This window comes from Pyxicephalus adspersus, chromosome 9 (genome assembly GCF_032062135.1).
Source record: "Pyxicephalus adspersus chromosome 9, UCB_Pads_2.0, whole genome shotgun sequence".
In the NCBI taxonomy this organism is placed as follows: Eukaryota; Metazoa; Chordata; class Amphibia; order Anura; family Pyxicephalidae; genus Pyxicephalus; species Pyxicephalus adspersus.
This window is the reverse complement of record NC_092866.1, coordinates 20,992,724-21,009,940: the sequence shown is the minus strand read 5'-3', so window position 1 is coordinate 21,009,940 and position 17,217 is coordinate 20,992,724. Positions and strand designations below refer to the sequence as shown.

The 17,217-nt window shown below is 37.5% G+C and overlaps 1 protein-coding gene across 1 annotated transcript in view; it reads left to right on the top strand.

The window, feature by feature from the left end:
- The window catches only part of CFDP1 (craniofacial development protein 1), a 35,576-nt gene extending 19,344 nt beyond the window's left edge, over positions 1–16,232 (top strand). Inside the window, exons 6-7 of the mRNA XM_072422892.1 lie at positions 11,784–11,942; positions 15,907–16,232. Of these exons, the coding sequence (XP_072278993.1) occupies positions 11,784–11,942; positions 15,907–16,000 (253 nt within the window). The 3' untranslated portion in view covers positions 16,001–16,232. The remainder of the gene's footprint in view (positions 1–11,783; positions 11,943–15,906) is intronic.
- Positions 16,233–17,217: the final 985 nt, after the last annotated feature.

The following is a 17,217-nucleotide window of genomic DNA, read 5'->3' as shown; positions in this document are numbered from 1 at the left end:
GACCCTCACCTGATTTGACCTGCAAACCCTGTACCTGCAACCCATTATGAGTTTTCCTATTGTATACCTGAACCCTATACCCATGACTCAACCTGAAAACTGCTATTATAGCCATTAAAAAAAAAACAAGAATTACCCCTAGGTTACATAAATAGAGATTTTTCCAAAATATACTTATGCTAGAGAGACTGTTTGCACTAAGTCACATATTTTGGACTAGAAATATAAAAGAAAGGCCTGTCAGGATAGACTGCCAGAGACTGTTCCTGCAGAGACATGCAGGGAATGTGGTTGTTATGTGTTACAGGGTATTACAGGGAATATTATGTACTAGCTTCTAGTACTTTTTTCACAGTATGAATTGTACTTTTTTAATGTACAAATCTTGCATTTTTTAGTTTTTCTTGCAATTATATTTGGGGATTTTTTCTTTGCAAATTGCAGCTAAGTTCATATTGGTGGTATTTAGGAGCAATACATAAAACAGTCATTGGCAGTTTCTGTAGTCGTCATGGTGCGTTTTTGTTAGAATTTTAAACCAGTCAATTTGTTAAAAATTCTATAGATATGCAAACTCCCCCCTAACCAAAATGCCATGCATTTATTTGAGGGCTACTACTTTCTATTTCTGGGATGGGATTCGAATTTCTGTCCCTATATTCTGGAAATTTTTACTGCCAATTCGATGGCATCACTTAACCATACCCAAACCCAAAAACCTCAATGTAATATTGCAGATTCAGTACTTACATATTGTGTTGGCATTAGTTTCCCAGCAAGTACTGAAAATACTCATTATTTTTGCCAGACACGTAAGCTGCGGGCTGCATCGGATGCATACAAAGTTATCTTTAATAAGTAAACTACTAATATATTACCTCTATGTATTCACTGTACATTCTAAATTGTAAACTAATATTCTCCCCATGTAATGTAATGGAAACAAAAGCAAACATGCTCCATCCTAAGTGGCAACAATGGCTTGATAAAGTGGGGAAGTGAGCATAGCGACACTGGAAAATGTTATTCGTAGGATTGCCAGATGAAAAATATGAAAGAAAACTAAAACAAAACTAAAGCAGACAATACAATGGTAACCACCACTATATTACATATTGATTTGGAGTTTATTAAATATTGAGACGTCCTCTCTCTAAACCCAACATCCTCACTGTACAGTGAGAGAGCAGCCAACTGATTCAGTTATCCCTCTGTTTTGTTAGCATGTTCCTTGTCAACACATTTATGTGTAGCATGCCTGATGTGCTTCTTATCAAATGTATATGGAAGTTATATATAGCTATATATATATATATATATATATATATATGTTGACATTCGGATACTTTTTTAATACATGTACTGCAATACACTGTTTGGCCACTAATGTTTTAATGGCGCTGTTCTGCAGAAACAGCTGTTAGGTCTTGCTTTCTAAACTACATACACGTTGAGACGTCCCTGCTGCCTGCTCCCTGGAACTGTGCCAGATGTCCGCCGGTGCTGCAAGAGGAAGTCTGTGGAGGTAAGTATCCTCAGGTCCGGAGGTTGCAGGATTTTTGATTGTCAACCAGTATGTATGTATATATTTATATATATTACAGAGATGGATTAATTTATGATTTAAATGTGCCAGGTAAATGTAGCCAAGGAGATAAATAAGCAACTTTTAGAAGCAGGAGAAACTCAAGGCTTTCAATTAGAGTAAAGTATCTGTACTAAAAGTGTGCTGTAATTGTAAGGTTACCAGATGTTTGTTAATAGCCAGAACGCACCCTCCCTGCTAACATGCTGTTCCCATGACTGATATTTAATCAAACGGCTTAGATAGGGTTGGAACTGAATTTTTATTGCTTTTATTGGAATTAATACAAAGAGTAAATCTAGAAACATTTACACCCAAAAGCAACCAAAATAATCTGCATCAAGCAACCAAGAATAAAACCTTTGAACTGTCTTAGGTAATTACATTTTATTTTACTGGTTAATGGTTTGGATTATAAATACATAAAAATGTTATTTTCCCTTATAACCATGGTATCTGTTCTCCAACTAAAACACACATCTGAAGAATCTGTGAAGTTATGTACAAGTCATTAAAATGTCACACAAGCACGTCTAATCTAAAAAAAATCTGACTTCTGTACAGCGGTCCCCTGATGTCCTTCATCAGTCCACCACGCCAGATTGATGAACAACCTATCGGGAATGACCACTGTTTGCTTCTGTAGAGGAAAGTGCAAGGTGCTGCTTGCTCATCCTTCCCCTCTCCTCTCTATAAAATTGAATGATGCTGTGTACAGTGCTCATATATCTGTTGCCGGAAATGATCATGGAAAATTGGTTCCAACGAAAAATCTCTGAGGTTTGATGCTATATGAAGCTTTAGAGGCAAATGTTTCCCAAATCATATTTTAGTACTAAGGCTGTGAATGGGTTGATATACAGCTTACCTACAAGCAGTGTTCTCCGCAGCCTCTTTTAGCCGGGCACACCACCCAGCACCTAAAAACAGCCGGGTGAAACATTTTTACTGAAACATTTTTTCCCACCCAGTTTAAAAACCATTTCTGGGTTGAACACCGTCTACAAGTGAATAAACCTTTCCAAAACTATTATGTAGCCCTATGTACCCCCCACAGTGAATTTGGTTTTGGAGTAAAATGAAGACACAAGTTTTTTTTGTAACTTTTAATGGCTTGATAAGTCCTCCAGTGTATAGCCTGCCCATAGATTTGAATGTCTTTTGAGATCAAGCAAGGTATCCTAAGAAGTCTATTGTACAGTGTCTTTTACACAGTCTTGTATCCGCTCCTACGGTGTGGTGGATAGAAGACCAGTCATCCTGCACAATGGGCTTTATTTATTTAAGCTCTCCAAGGCTGTAGAGGATACACTTTCATCAGTGATCTGGGTGATCCAGCAAACCTGGAATGGATTTCTTAAAAGTCATTTTCTATTTGTTAGCAAATGTTTTTAATCCTGGACCAGATCCATTCCAGGTTTACTGGATCGCCAAGCTTCACTGATGAAAGTGTATCCTCTTAGCCTTAGAGAGCTTTAATAAATCAGGCCCAATGAGAGCGAGCTGTAGTGACCGATCTCAATTATGAGAGAATCCTGGATAGGGGAGAGGTTGCACAGTGGATTATTGCACAGATCTCCAAAAAATACACAAAACACACCACGATTCGAGGAAGAATACACATGCATCTTTTATTTAGGAATGTTTGCAGGTTAATGAGTTTAGCTTTAGGTTTATTTTCAAAATGGATAGTTACAAAAATCCTCTTGTAAATTCTCATAAGTATTAGCCAATGCGCCAATGCAGTGTTCTGTATACGAACCCGTAGATGGCAGAGTTAAGCTTTTCAGTATGTTCTAATGCAATTTGGAAAACAAAAAATCATTGTTTATTCCAGATCCTACCACACAAACTGCTGAGAAGTAAATGGGTCCTGCAGTGCTAGCCCTTGAATTAAAAAATAGAAGTTTCTGAATGCTCTGACATTTAGACATTGTATAATCCAGACAGTGCTGCTACAGATTGGTACTTTTTTTTGTACCTTTAAACCACTATGTCATATTTTCTTTTGTGCCCTGTGGAAACATTAGTTTTACCTGAATTTTGAATGCCATCCCAACATACCTACATTGCAACCCAATGCAAATACCATAGGAAGTTTTATGTTGTGATTATAGGGTTCTGATCTGCAAATAAAATCTCACTGAAGGAAAACCTAGAACACAGCCCAGGTAAATGAATGGGCCAGGCACCGACCAGTAAAATATACCAAAGCAGGGCAGTTACAAGGAGATTGATACCATGTAGCACAGCATGGTAGTGATAGAGCCATTGTTAGCAGAGCAGGTCAGCAAGGAAGAATGATCTGGCAAGGGTGGGCAAAAATATGAGAAAGTATAATTTTGTAAAACCACTTGTTCCTGTAACATCATCATCCATAAGTAATGCAATCAATGTGCAAGACTACAGAGGCAAAGGGCATGAGCACAGGAAATTATTACTTTGATTGCCTTTACATCATGGAAATATGGTGTCTTTTAGGGAACTGCAAGGCTGAACCAGAATGTGAAGTGGTTGTATATGTATTAAAATGTAATTTCTTTTACAACGGTTACTTGCACAGGTTCATACTTACACACACACTACAATGACTAAAGTATAAGCCTAGGGCACAAAACCATGCTTTTTAAAGTTCTGTTGTAGTGTGTTAACATACATGTGTTTTTATTATTATTAAACAGGATTTATATAGCGCCAAAATATTATGCAGCGCTGTACATTAAATAGGGGTTGCAAATGACAGACGAAATACAGACGGTGACATAGGAGGAGAGGACCCTGCCCTAAAGGACTTACAATCCAAGAGTTATTGCACTTGTTAACATGATTCTGGTATGACCGCCTACTTCATTATAAATGAGCTGCCAAGGCTTTTAAAAAACATAGAGGAGTTATGTTGCAGGGCAGTACTGATAGCATTATAGATGGATAAAAGTTACAGTCACGTGTACGTGTGTGTTTATGTGTGTGTGTATGTGTAAATGTAATCTATTGCAGATCCTTGGACTTAAACCAAACAAATTTTTCCCATAAGAACAAAAAAGGAAAATGATTAATCTGTTCCCATGAAAAAAAATCCTATTGTTATTGGCATATTGATGGGGCTATATGAAATAATTTAAACACTGCTTAATAGTAAAATACATAAATACAAAAGCAGTTAGATGAAATAAATAAAATTTAACCTCACTTTACTTTGCTGAGAAGAGTCGAGTGCCTATTATGATGATGCAGAGAAGGGAGGAGGAGATGTTAAGTATATCACAGGGTTGTTCACTGAATAGTAGCAACTGGCGTACTGATGCTCGTGGGCCTTCGTGGCTTTGTCTCGAAAGAGGTAAATAAGGGGAGCGAGCGGCGTTATGACTCATATTGACCCATACAAGTTCTAGCACAAAGGTTGTATACCAAGCAAAATGTTTCATGTCCAAACAGGACTTATACCAAGTTGGACTTATTCCAATGCGGACTTATACTGAGGTGTGTATATATATATATATATATAAACAGATATTTCACTTTTGGCCCCCGGTATCTAAAGGCTTGTGTAGATACACAGGATTCTATTTATTTGGTTGTTTTTTACCTCAAACTTCAGCTTCAAAACGTTATTTACGTGTTTTGCTTGAGCTGCTTTTCTTCATCTAAAATGGGATTAAATATGCGCCAGTGGCATTCAACCACAGCAATAAAAATGTTATTTTCGAGCATGGATCAAGGGCAAGTACAATTCCAGGATATTACGGAGGGCAGTGCAGTGTAGCATTGCAGGGAGAAAGTTCTCATTATCATTCATTGCATTTTGCTAAGCTTGCCTGAAATGACACATCAGCAGAGGTGAAAGCAGACAAGTTGCTTCAGAGACTACGGAGTTTAGACGGATTTTTAGTTTTACTTGGCTGTCTAAATTCTTAGTGCTGAAATATGAAATTCAAAATAAGTATAGCTGTAGGGTAATGAATGTACTTTTCCAAAAATTATTGATTATGGGTTTTATGCACTATATTCAATGTTTAATATAATTGTGTGGGGTTATATACGAAGGTTTTGTATTTTCCTTACGTTTGTGTTTTATTGCACTATGACACTTTATCTGGAGTGACTTGAAATTATCAATGACCTGAAGTCTGATGGTTGCTGCAATTTTAAAGGTTACCTGCAAAGATCTGATTTGAATTGTGGCAAAACACTACCCTGAACAATTTTATTTTTAATAAATTGCTTCTAGGAAATAGCAGTGCACCTTCTGTGCCTACATCATGATAGTTGTATATTTGCAGTGTAAGAGGCACCGCTCCTTCTCTCCAGTCCCATTAGATTTGGTGATGTCTTTACTGCGCAGCTTTCTGTTCTTGCTGGAGAGAAACCTGTACCTGCAGTGCAAGCATCTCCCTGCGTCTTCTATATTTATTCCGTGGATCGGTGCTTCTCCATTTCTCCTGTCTTTAAATTTATAATCATCCGAGGGGCTTTGATTTAAAGAAAAGCCCTGCTCCTCCACTATGAAAACTACCTCCACACAGACAGTGTAGAACGAGGCATAATAAGTAATAGGAAAACGATCCTCTGTATGAACCCAAAGGTAATATTGGTTATTATTTATTTGTCCTCTGCTTGGCTTTTTTTTTTAGCTTTGTTGAGGTGATTAGAAATACAAAAAACATTACATTGAGCAATAGAATGCAGAACATAGAGGAAGTAAAGCCAAATCAAAAAAAATCCCACTTACCTTCAATCCCGCAAAGCATCCTACCCATCAGGAGGTTTCTTCCATCGGGTCCTGCCTCATCTTGGTACCCATCTTTGGGCCTACGCACCAGCGCCGCCATTTCTCCACTTCTTCCGGGTTCTTCTTCCTATGTCACCTGATGCAGGCATGAGATCGGGTGATGTAGATTGGGAAAAAAACTTGCCGATCTCTCTGAACAGGCGTGAAATTGACAATTGTTTTCCTTTTGATGAACTCGCAGAAAGGGAAGCCAAGAGCCTCCCTGGATGCGTAACGTTTTATTCTCGAACGCTTAGGGGGGCTGTGTTGCACTTGGAAAAAAAAAATACACAAACTGAATTTTTACTTTACATAAAAGGGTTGTCTACCCTTTTATGTAAAGTGAAATTTCTAAGTTTAGATACGCTTTAAGTAACAATGAGTAAAATGTGTAGATAAATTCAAACTTGGGATAGTGACAATGGCAATTGCTGCATATAATAAAGAAAAGAAAGATAAATCAATACATAGTATTAAGCTCAACACAAGTCTCTGAAAATAGTAACCACCATCAATTATAAAACCTAAGGGATGAAGGGGGGGGGGGGGAGCGATGGAATTGGCTGAAAGGAGCTCTTTGATCATTCATAACCTGTATAGTTAAAGTTTACCTAAGACAACAAATTAAAACATATTGTTAAAAATAATTAAACATTCATAGCTACAAATATTGGTACAAAAATACAATATCAACCCAATAAGGCAGTCCTTTTACTTTTTTTTTGACCCGTTTCACCATTTAGGCTTCATCAGAAGAACTTTATAAAATGCCTTAAGATTCATTCTGAAATGGACATAAACAGAAAACACAGTTTCACTTTCAACAATGAATTAAAAAAATTATGTAATTTCTAAATTCATTTGCTGTTACATATTGGTTAATCTTTTATCTATTCATATGTGGAATTTATCAAATAGTCTTAACTCCAAGTAGTTCTCCTTCCAACTGGGTTAATAGTACTAAAAATATTAGGACCAACTGCCATAAAACTTATATAGTTATAGTGAGTCGCTTATCAAATCGTGTTTCTTGCACACACTTTTGGCGAATTGTTGGCGTAGCCCATATCTGACATTGTTTGGTGCCCATTAGGTAACCAGGTCTGAAGGTGTGTAAAGTAACTTTTAATTAGAATTGTTTAAAGTTGACCTCCCAGTGAAAAATAGGAATGGCTCAATACAAAAATAAATCCAAACCTAAAGTTCAAAGCCTTTAGCAGAGGCATAGCTGTGTTTATTTTACATCATTGCCATAGTAATTTGTAAATGTGTCACCAATGTATTCACAAATGCCATGGAAACTTCTGTCTTGTCTTATCTTGGTGATGGGAAAATGGTTCCAGCCCTTTGTGATATCTGAACTGCATGGTTCATCTCCTGTATTCTGACTGTCTGTACCACCCTTCTTTTGTTTATCAATGCCTGTGTTGTATCTGTACAATGGTGGGAACTGGTGAGAAGTAGCTGGATGTAGTGGTAACTTTTTCCCAGCTGCAGAAAGTATCTATTTTTTTCATTACACTTGGCAAGAAAACGTTTTTACATACCGGTATTTCTAATATATTGCTGAAACGACAGTTACTAACTTGAAAGTTCATCAATCTTTTTGTGACCAAAGTTTCTTCAAAGTTTTCACACCCATACCAAAATTTGTTGTAGTTGGGTAGCACTCTGGCCTAGGTCCCAGGTTCGAATCTTGTCCAGGACACCATTGGCATGGGGTTTGTGTGGGTTAACTCCGGGGACTTTGGTTTCCTCCTGTATTCCAAATACATTTAGTTAGGTTAATTGGCCTCCTACAAAAATTAACCTTGGACCAGCGGTCGCCAGCCAGTGGTCCACAGAAAAATTGGACATTATTTGCAATTTTTATTACTAATAAAACAAAAATAATATTCTAATAAACTCTTATATTCTGAATGACAATTTTCACCTTTATATTGCAATAAATTTACAAACTTTTCGGAGAAACAAAAGAGGTGCAGCGTGACAATAGTCTAGTAATAGCAATAGTCAATAGACAATAGTCTAGCAACCGTTGACCAGCCTTACGCTTCAGTATTGTTTCCACCATTATAACAGTCATCCCGCTGTGCAAATACCGATTCTCATCAGATTGTTTTATTTTATTTGTTTATTTCTCAAATGTTCTTTTAGGTAAGTATGACCTTAGCTGTGTATTTTCTTTAACTAGTATATTTAATGGCATCAAATAGTTTGACTTTGATAACTATTATTTCTTGTTTGGTCCTAGATTCAGATGAAATAAACCCATAATGAGTGAGAAAAAGCAAACAAATATTTTGAATTTCTTTAGTAATACCAAAGATAATGTAACTAATGATAATAGTAACAATAATATTAAATCATAATACATCACATAACCATGAGCTGATCAATAAATCAGAACCTCCACAGTCCTTGTCAGGCACCATTAAGAAGATCATAATTTTACAAATGTATTTATCTTTTAAAAAAATTAAATTATGAATTTGATGGTCCGTGAGGTCCGAAAGGTTGGCGAACTCTGCCTTAGACTGTATTAAAGACATATGACTATGGTAGGGATTGTGAGCCCACTTTGAATACCTTTGCTTACTTATAGCAGGTCAGATAACTAGGAATAAACATATTTGCACACTATTTGTTCTGTAAAGTTATTTAACTGCAAGGGGAATTTCATATTTTGCACTTAAATGTCTTTTCAAAACCAGAAAGTATAAATAAAAGTTGGTATCCTTTCTGTGTTTATACCTAATTTGTCTTTGGAGAAAAAGAGGGTGGGGGCATACAAATATAACCTCTGTCAGGTATCTATTGTTGTCCATGTCCCCACCACTGCATCAATTCACCCTCCCTGTGTGTCCTCATATCCCTTGTCATTACAATATAAACAATGGGATATTCGGTGTGTTGCAGTTTTCACAGGAACAAAGGGAAATTTCCATTCCAGTAGACATATCTGCTCCTGGGACAGTTCCTGGGCTAAAAATTCACCTCTCCTTAGAGCAGCTGTTCTCAACCTTTCTAACACGGGGGAACATTTTAAAATATCTTTCATGTTTAAGGAAACCCCTGGCAACGATGGCAATATCTAAAGGTCCCACACAGTACATTAGCGTGGTGGTCAGTGGGAAGAATGCCTCTTAAATTGCTTACATTGCTGATACCTAGCGACCTCCGAGATATCTGTTTATTTCCTTATGTGTCAGCAAGAAAACTTCAGCAAAACTCGGATAACAAAAATAAAAGTTAACCTATCTCTGCTCTATCCAAAACTAAACTTAAGATTCCTGAGACTCCTAATATGACTTTGTACTTTCTGGATAATTTCAGATGTGCACTGTTGTGCCAACTGCACTCCCAACCATTCCACTGAATGAAAGAAAACAATAGTTTAAATATTAGGAGATGTAAGTGCACATACGTTAAGGCAGTGGTTAATTTTAATTGAAAAGCGGTTGAACTCCATTCCAAAAAAAAAGGAGGATTAAAATAGTTTAACAATTTTTGTAATAATGCAACGCACAGGTTATTTACATCTGTGTCTTCTAGTACTCTTAGCTTGCATTGTGATGTGTGAGGTGGGTACATTGGGATGCTATTGGAAATTAATGGTGCCGCAACTCACCACATTTACGTCTGTGCATGGCAGTAATGCTCAGTGAAGTGTGTGGTACTGCAATGCATATGTGATTGAAGTTCTGACTAGGGGGCTATTTACTAATGGATTCATCTACAAATTGAGTGGATTAAACCGTAGTCCTACAGATAAGGCTGTGATGTGACTCAGCTTATAGACCACTAGGGAAATTTACACTTTTCTTTATTGGTATTAAAGGAGTACTTGATAAATTCTTTATAGCAGATAATCTGATAGAGCAGGTGACTATTTAAGTTTAAAGCGAGGTACACAAATTAACACTAGAAGGAAGGAACGCTGTACACAGAGTGCTTTTCAGTTCCATGGAGAGGGGAAAGGATGAGTGGAAGGTACCCACTGTGTAGTCCCTTATAGGAAATGACAGCAGCTGTCCTCACTTAATGTGGGGGAATGGCTAGACTTTCACCTGAGATGATCACAATCGTCCATCTCAGCGTGTGTACGTATCTTTAAGCTCAGGACGCACAAATAAATCTGCTACCAAATGTGCGCTCAAGCAACTGGTCGAATTAGTAATTGATAGGTCAGAAGTTCAAAACACGATGCTTAATATTCTGCCCTTCTGACTATTATTCTGGGATCGTTTTAATCAATTGCTTGTACATATGACATGATTTGTGTACTTCTGATCAATATTTGGAAACCCTAAAACTGGTCACTTGTAATAGGTTGGCCTCTGATTTTCCTTTTAATTTCAATCATTTTTATTGGATCAGAAATCGGATTGGAAGTGAAAAATGGCCCATGTGTATTACTAGTACTGTACTACACCCTAAGATGCAGGAAGGGAGAGGTTTTGTAGCTGCCTACAGACATCAGATGGTATCCAGGAATGAAGATCTGATCTGATTAACCACAAAACATGCACTTTCTGATTGACGGAATGTGCGTTATTAGGAGAAGTGAAGGGATACACTATTGAACATCCATGGTACAAGCTTATCTTCGGGAAATATTTTTATTTTAGCCACAATAATCTTACCTGTCTTTTTTATATTCATACATCATTTCTCATAATCTATTCACCAATGGTTGTCCAAGCATATTAATGAACACATTTCCGGTGACTTATCGTGTCCACAAGTATTAGATGCGTAGAACTAGAAGATTAGGAGCGGATAAAAAATATAAATGACAAAGAGTTATTATATTGCAGATCTGTGAAAATTAGAATGATAAAGAAAGCTTTTCACCAATTTATTTAAAATGCAGATAAAAGTATTTTAAATTCTCACTTGATTTTCTTTTACCTAAAAATTGTTTGCACTTTCAATGTGACTTTGATCTTACTGAATAATTTACCTAGTCAGTTGCCTAACGTAGTCTGGCCTTACTATGTTTGCACAGTTTCTCTTCCCCCACCTTTTTCTTTAAGTTGCTAATGGCGAAACACAAGAAATACTATGGAGATTTACTTGGGCTGGGGCTGCTGACATCACATTCATATTGGCAGCTCTCATTGGAACTCTCAGGGCTTTGGGGATGATTTTACAGGTAAATAATATTCCTAAAAAAGTAAACCACACATCTATTGGTAGGTAAATGGTCTAGCAAAAGGGTTTCCTAATTTGAAAATGAATAATGAGGAAGTTTTGAGGAACTTCTAGGTAAGAAATAGTCTTTCGATAGTTCAATTTTTAGAAGAAAGGAAAAGGGCAGAAGCATTGTCAGCATTTGGTATGTTCTTTCCCTTGTAAATATTTATTTCCATGTTACATTTTTGTTTTGCAATAATAAAGTAACTCTCCCCCTTTGTGCTACTATAGTGTGAAGAGACCAGGTGGTATGAGCAACATTCTGGGGAAATTGGGATCCAAAAAGCAGAAGATAAGCACACTGGAAAAATCCAAGATGGACTGGGAATCCTTCAAAGAGAAAGAAGGAATTGGCGATGAGTTGGCTATTCATAACAGAGGCAAAGATGGGTAAGAGTGTCCTGCTATCACTACCACATAACAAGGATGCAAACAGTACAAATGTTTAGACCTATGTCTGCAGTTAAAGCTTATTTTTGATCATTTACATTTAAATTATAATTCATAAACCGAAAAGATAAATCTCCCCTTGTCTTATAAGCCTAGTGCCCATTTTTGTTGACACAAGCAGATGAATTGCAATCATTTTCTGCTAATATTTCCAAGTTGCTCAGTGGAAGGGTCTTCCTGATCCTATGATCGTGCACAGTGTTGTATCTACTGATAAACCATCAAATGGTAACAACTTATAGGGGAGTCAGAAAATAGCTTTAAACATACTGCTTTGTTAAATCTGGCTATAAAACATCCATCCACAAAAAATAACTTCCTAGTGTGCTAGTTAAAAAGATGACAATAGAAGAATCCAGCTGGGCACAGCTGTAAATCAATCACACGAGCAGGAAATTACATTTGTGGGGGAGTTCTGTGTACAGAAATAATATAATAGTGCACGGGAGCCACAACTGAATTGTTTGCCGGCTTTATCATGATTACGATCAAAAAACATAATCTGCCTGAATATACTAGAAAGGTAATTTTTCTTAACACAAAAAATTCCTGGTGTAGTTTTTCCACAGTCATGATTCTGTAAAGATGGATGTAAGTCCTCGATTATTCTTAATCCTTTGGAGATGGGGGGGGGGGGGGTTAACAAGAGGGTCACAAGTATCTTAGTATAGTTCTAACCTATTCTGAATTGTCATAAAACATGTATAGATCCATATAATTTCTGCACAAAAATTAATTTTGATCACACAAACAGGAGAGGGCAATTAACTTTTAACACACATAATGGAACATCTCCATACCCCCATTGTGACAAAAAGATCCCAAGCCTTTGCATGCCAAGGGCATTGCAGCCCAGCAGACTGAAAGCACACGTTGCCTTTATTTTTAATTAAGAAACCTTGTGCATGTAATATCGTCCATCTGACATCACTCTACTGGAATGATACAGACAGATGAAGATCCTTAATGAGCCAGTCACTTGTGAAATGAAAGGTACCCTTAGGCAATGGTGCCAACTGTTAAATACTTTCAAATTCAATAACTTCAAATGACAGGTGCGTTACAGAAGTCAGGACAGAAAATGATTAGGGCACAGGAATGTTTTTTTTTTACATTAAAGGCTTTTTGTTTACTTTAAAAAGGGGACCTATCATCAAATTATTTTACTTTATATAAAGGTAATATAAAGGTTAGATAACCCTTTTAAATAAGAAAAAAAAATTCCCAGGAGGCTTTTGCTGCTTTTCTACTGCAAAAAAATACACAAAATACAATTTCGGGAAGTCCATTGCCCAATTTTGCACCTGTGTAGTGCAAGATTGAGTGTCGTAGGAAGAAGATATGGCGCCCGGTGTCCAGTCTGGGACGAAGAAGGAAGACAAGATGACGCAGGACCAACTCTAGGATTGTGGAGGGATCAACGGCTTTTTGAGTCCTTTTCATGCTGATCATATCCAGGGCAAACTTACCAGTGGAATAGTGGGCACGCTGTTGGCCAGCACACATGTCAGGTGATAGTAGCAGAAGGGCTTGGCATGAAAGGGAGATTGACATTGTACAAAGTGGGTAGATAAGGTATGTCAGCATATTACCACTTGGTACCATGGGGATGCAGGGAGACTGGTTAACAAAAGGATACCAAAAGGTACCCGGGCCCTGAGACTGGATATTACACTTTCAGTGCTTCAGAATTGTAATTTTAGAAGAGGATATCTGGGAAAACCTATTTTTTGGACAACACTGTGTACTGTTTGAACTTTATATGAAGAGGTTAACTTGAAGTGTAAGGATTTGCATTTTAAGAAAGACAAAAAGTATAAAGGTTCTTTAGTGCCTATAGACTGGACAATTGTACTCCTGTCTGAGTTTAAGTTTTAAGGGATGACTGGTGTTATAGAGCAGGGCTGTCCAAATCCAGTGTTTGAGGGCCAGATACATACAAGCATTGTCATATAACCGGAGTATGTTTTGACACCTAATAGGCTGCCTCTTACTAAATTTACTGCTATCAGTTATAGAAATATTAAACATCTATAAATTCTGGCCCTCAAGGACTTGGTCTGGGCAGCCCCAATATAGAGGGTTTCTTAAAAGAATATGAATTTTAAATCTACATGGGCACAAAGACAGACAGCATAGGTTTATCTATAGAGCGGTAAATGGCACAAGGACATTGCATTTTCTGCAAAGAGCCTTCTTACTTGTCTGCAAACATCACTTGTCCACAGGACTGAAGGTTTTTGTGATAAATGACTTTTGAAATGTGTGTTTAAGATGAGCTAATGACATTGGCATTAAGCACAATAGGGCAAATAGGCACATTATACTATTAATAAAGCAGAGCAAGTGCCTTGTATTAACAGCACAAATGGAACAGGCTGGTCTGCCCCTGGCACAGGTTTGTGCTGTGTAAGCAGCTGGCACGGCTCCCTCACTAAGCACAGTACAGCTCGCTCTTGTGCCCAGGCTGCCCTGACTCAGCATGCACTTCTACTTGTTGGCTTTCAATTGCTTGCAGGGGAGGTTACTGCTGTACTCTGGCACCTTATCCTCTTATGTACCCTCAAACAGGCTTCCAGGTCTACAGAACATCTTTTAATTACCCACACACCATTTAGAATGGCTGCTGCCTGCGGTGTAGGCCAGATGGCTACAAAAATATTTCTTTTCCCCGTGGAATGTGCGAAGATTTCAATCTACATATTTAAAGTGCTAGATTAAAAAGTGTAAACATGTCCCCCCGTTAGAGATAAAGGGTAATACTTGTGCTTCTTCTTGATTGGAGAGGTATAGCGGCATTAAAAATCCCCAGTACCCAATACACTTTTGAGTGTTGGGTACCTGCTTCCGTTCTCTAATTTCACATGGCGGCCCGACGTCACTACTGTGTTCTCTAATGAAATATAAAGCAGTGTTCTTCCCAGCCCCTTTTAGCCAGGCGCACCACCTGGCCCTTGTTGGTAATCACCCGGCTGTTTTTGGGTGTTACTGAAGAGTTGGGTTACAATACAGGGGCCTCCACCTGCCTACAGCGTCTTCCCACCCAGCTTAAAAAAATATTCTGGGAAGATATTTGATATCGGATGGGAAAATTTCCTCTAACTGTAGTTTTTCAAGATAGCCAAGATTGGCAAGTGGGTCAGGTATGTATTAACTCTTCTTTACAATGAGGCATTTTTATGACACTCTTTAATCTTGCAATAGAGTCAGTGGTGCAGACAGCAGGATAGGTAAGTAATAACTCTTTTCTTTACAAGCAGGCATTTTCATGACATTTATTAATCTAGCAACAAAGTCAGTAATCCTAAATTACTTTTTTAGCTGACTGCTGGGAACTGAGTACTAATAAAATATTGGCATTATAGATGTAAAATATATGTATATACTGTGCCTCTTATATCAAATCTGTGTCAAAAGATAGTCTGTTGCTACTCGCACAGTTAGTAATTGCGCAGTAAGTTTTAATCAGGTACAAATAAAAGCCTAATAAATAGCTTTATAATGTTAAGTGTGGAGTTGGGGAACAAGGACTGGTTACCCCTCTGATCCTCCGGTATGCTGTAATGATTGCAACCTGTCTGATACACTGGACACACACAGCACCAAGTCCTGGAGTACCCAGGCACACATTCTCTGGATCAAAAGACATTGGAGGTAGGGTTGCCACATAGATGGTGTTTTATTGGCCCAGACTGTAAAAAAATAAGACTTGTTGGCAATGTGATTGATAGGATAGATCACATAAAGCCAATATTTGCTCCCAGAAAAGGTGGCAACCCTACATTTACGTGATTAACTCTGTTCTCACACACATCTATTTTTGCCCTGAGGGTGTTCTGTAATATGTCATAACATTGTTAATGATCCTATTATGTTTGTATTAATTTTCTCTTTATGTTTGTAGGTATATTGAGAGGATGGCTTTCCTGGAGCGTGTGGACTACAGACAGTTTGAACTAGAACGGGAAATCAGACTTAAAAACATGAAACCATCTTGACCCCTGTTTTGTGTTTGCCGAAGCATGGGACAGATTCAGGGCTACGATCATGTGTTCACCGAGTGGAATTTGACGATCTGTATATTTGGACTGTGATATGAACATTTTAGCTTATTTGGTCTCTGGGATGTTATTTTGATTTTTTTTTTTAGTACAGGTTTCTAAAGCAATGCCCATTCTGTTGCTGAATTTTCTCAATGTTATCAAAGTAATAAATGTACCTTTGTATATAGGGCAGTGTTTTCTAACCTTTTTACATGGGATATGAGGGGGTGGGGGTTGGTTACCATGTACAACACAATAAGATCGTATATTTTACTTGGATTATGGTTAAATTGATAGAGCAACAGATTTGTTTCCAGTTACCTGCATCATTTTTTGTGAACTTCCCTGCATGATAGATTGCTACTATAAACTGTGGGGCGGTGCAATGCATGTTCATGGAAAGTATGTTGAGGAACCATTCAAAATTATTAGCATTGCAATGTGCCAATGCAATAGAAGTGTATGGAAACATTAGCAATTTGCTTCCTTTCAGTCTGATAAATATTATGTTAAAAGGGTTTTGTTTCATCTGCTCAATAGGTGCAGAAATAGTTATAGATTCTCTACTTCCTACTTATTTTGTTTTTGCACCAAAGTCACGTACAGCATTGTCAACCCTGCCTTGTTCACCTATATGTACCACTGAACATCTCACTTCTATGTGTTGGAGATGGAGCTGCATTTTGTACTGCAAAGGAAGACTGTGCAGCTTGAGTTGACAACGCAGCTTTTCCATACAGTACATTGCCACCCTAGGACTTTATCTGGGTGGCTTAAAAATTGCATTCATCACATATAAGGACTTGTAAGCTGCAATATTTAAATTTCTGTTCTTTTAGCATTCATTTTATTATGTGTTGTATTAACAAGCAAATGACCACACTGCACCAGAACAGAGTAGTGTAAATGCATCCTCAGTCTCAATATTGAGGTATTTAGAACAGTTGATGGGTTTGAATAATTGAGCAAATGAAAACTGTGCAGAGCTGATACCACATAATCCATAAAATTGTTGGGTGTACCAGTTTACAACAGGATTTAGGAACTGAGTGCATTATCGAATAAAACCATTGTTATACAATGTGGAAAAATCAGTACAAATAAATCATTTCAAATAATAACACATCACAAATTATTAGCAAGAAAATAATAAATTACTATAATTTGCAAAG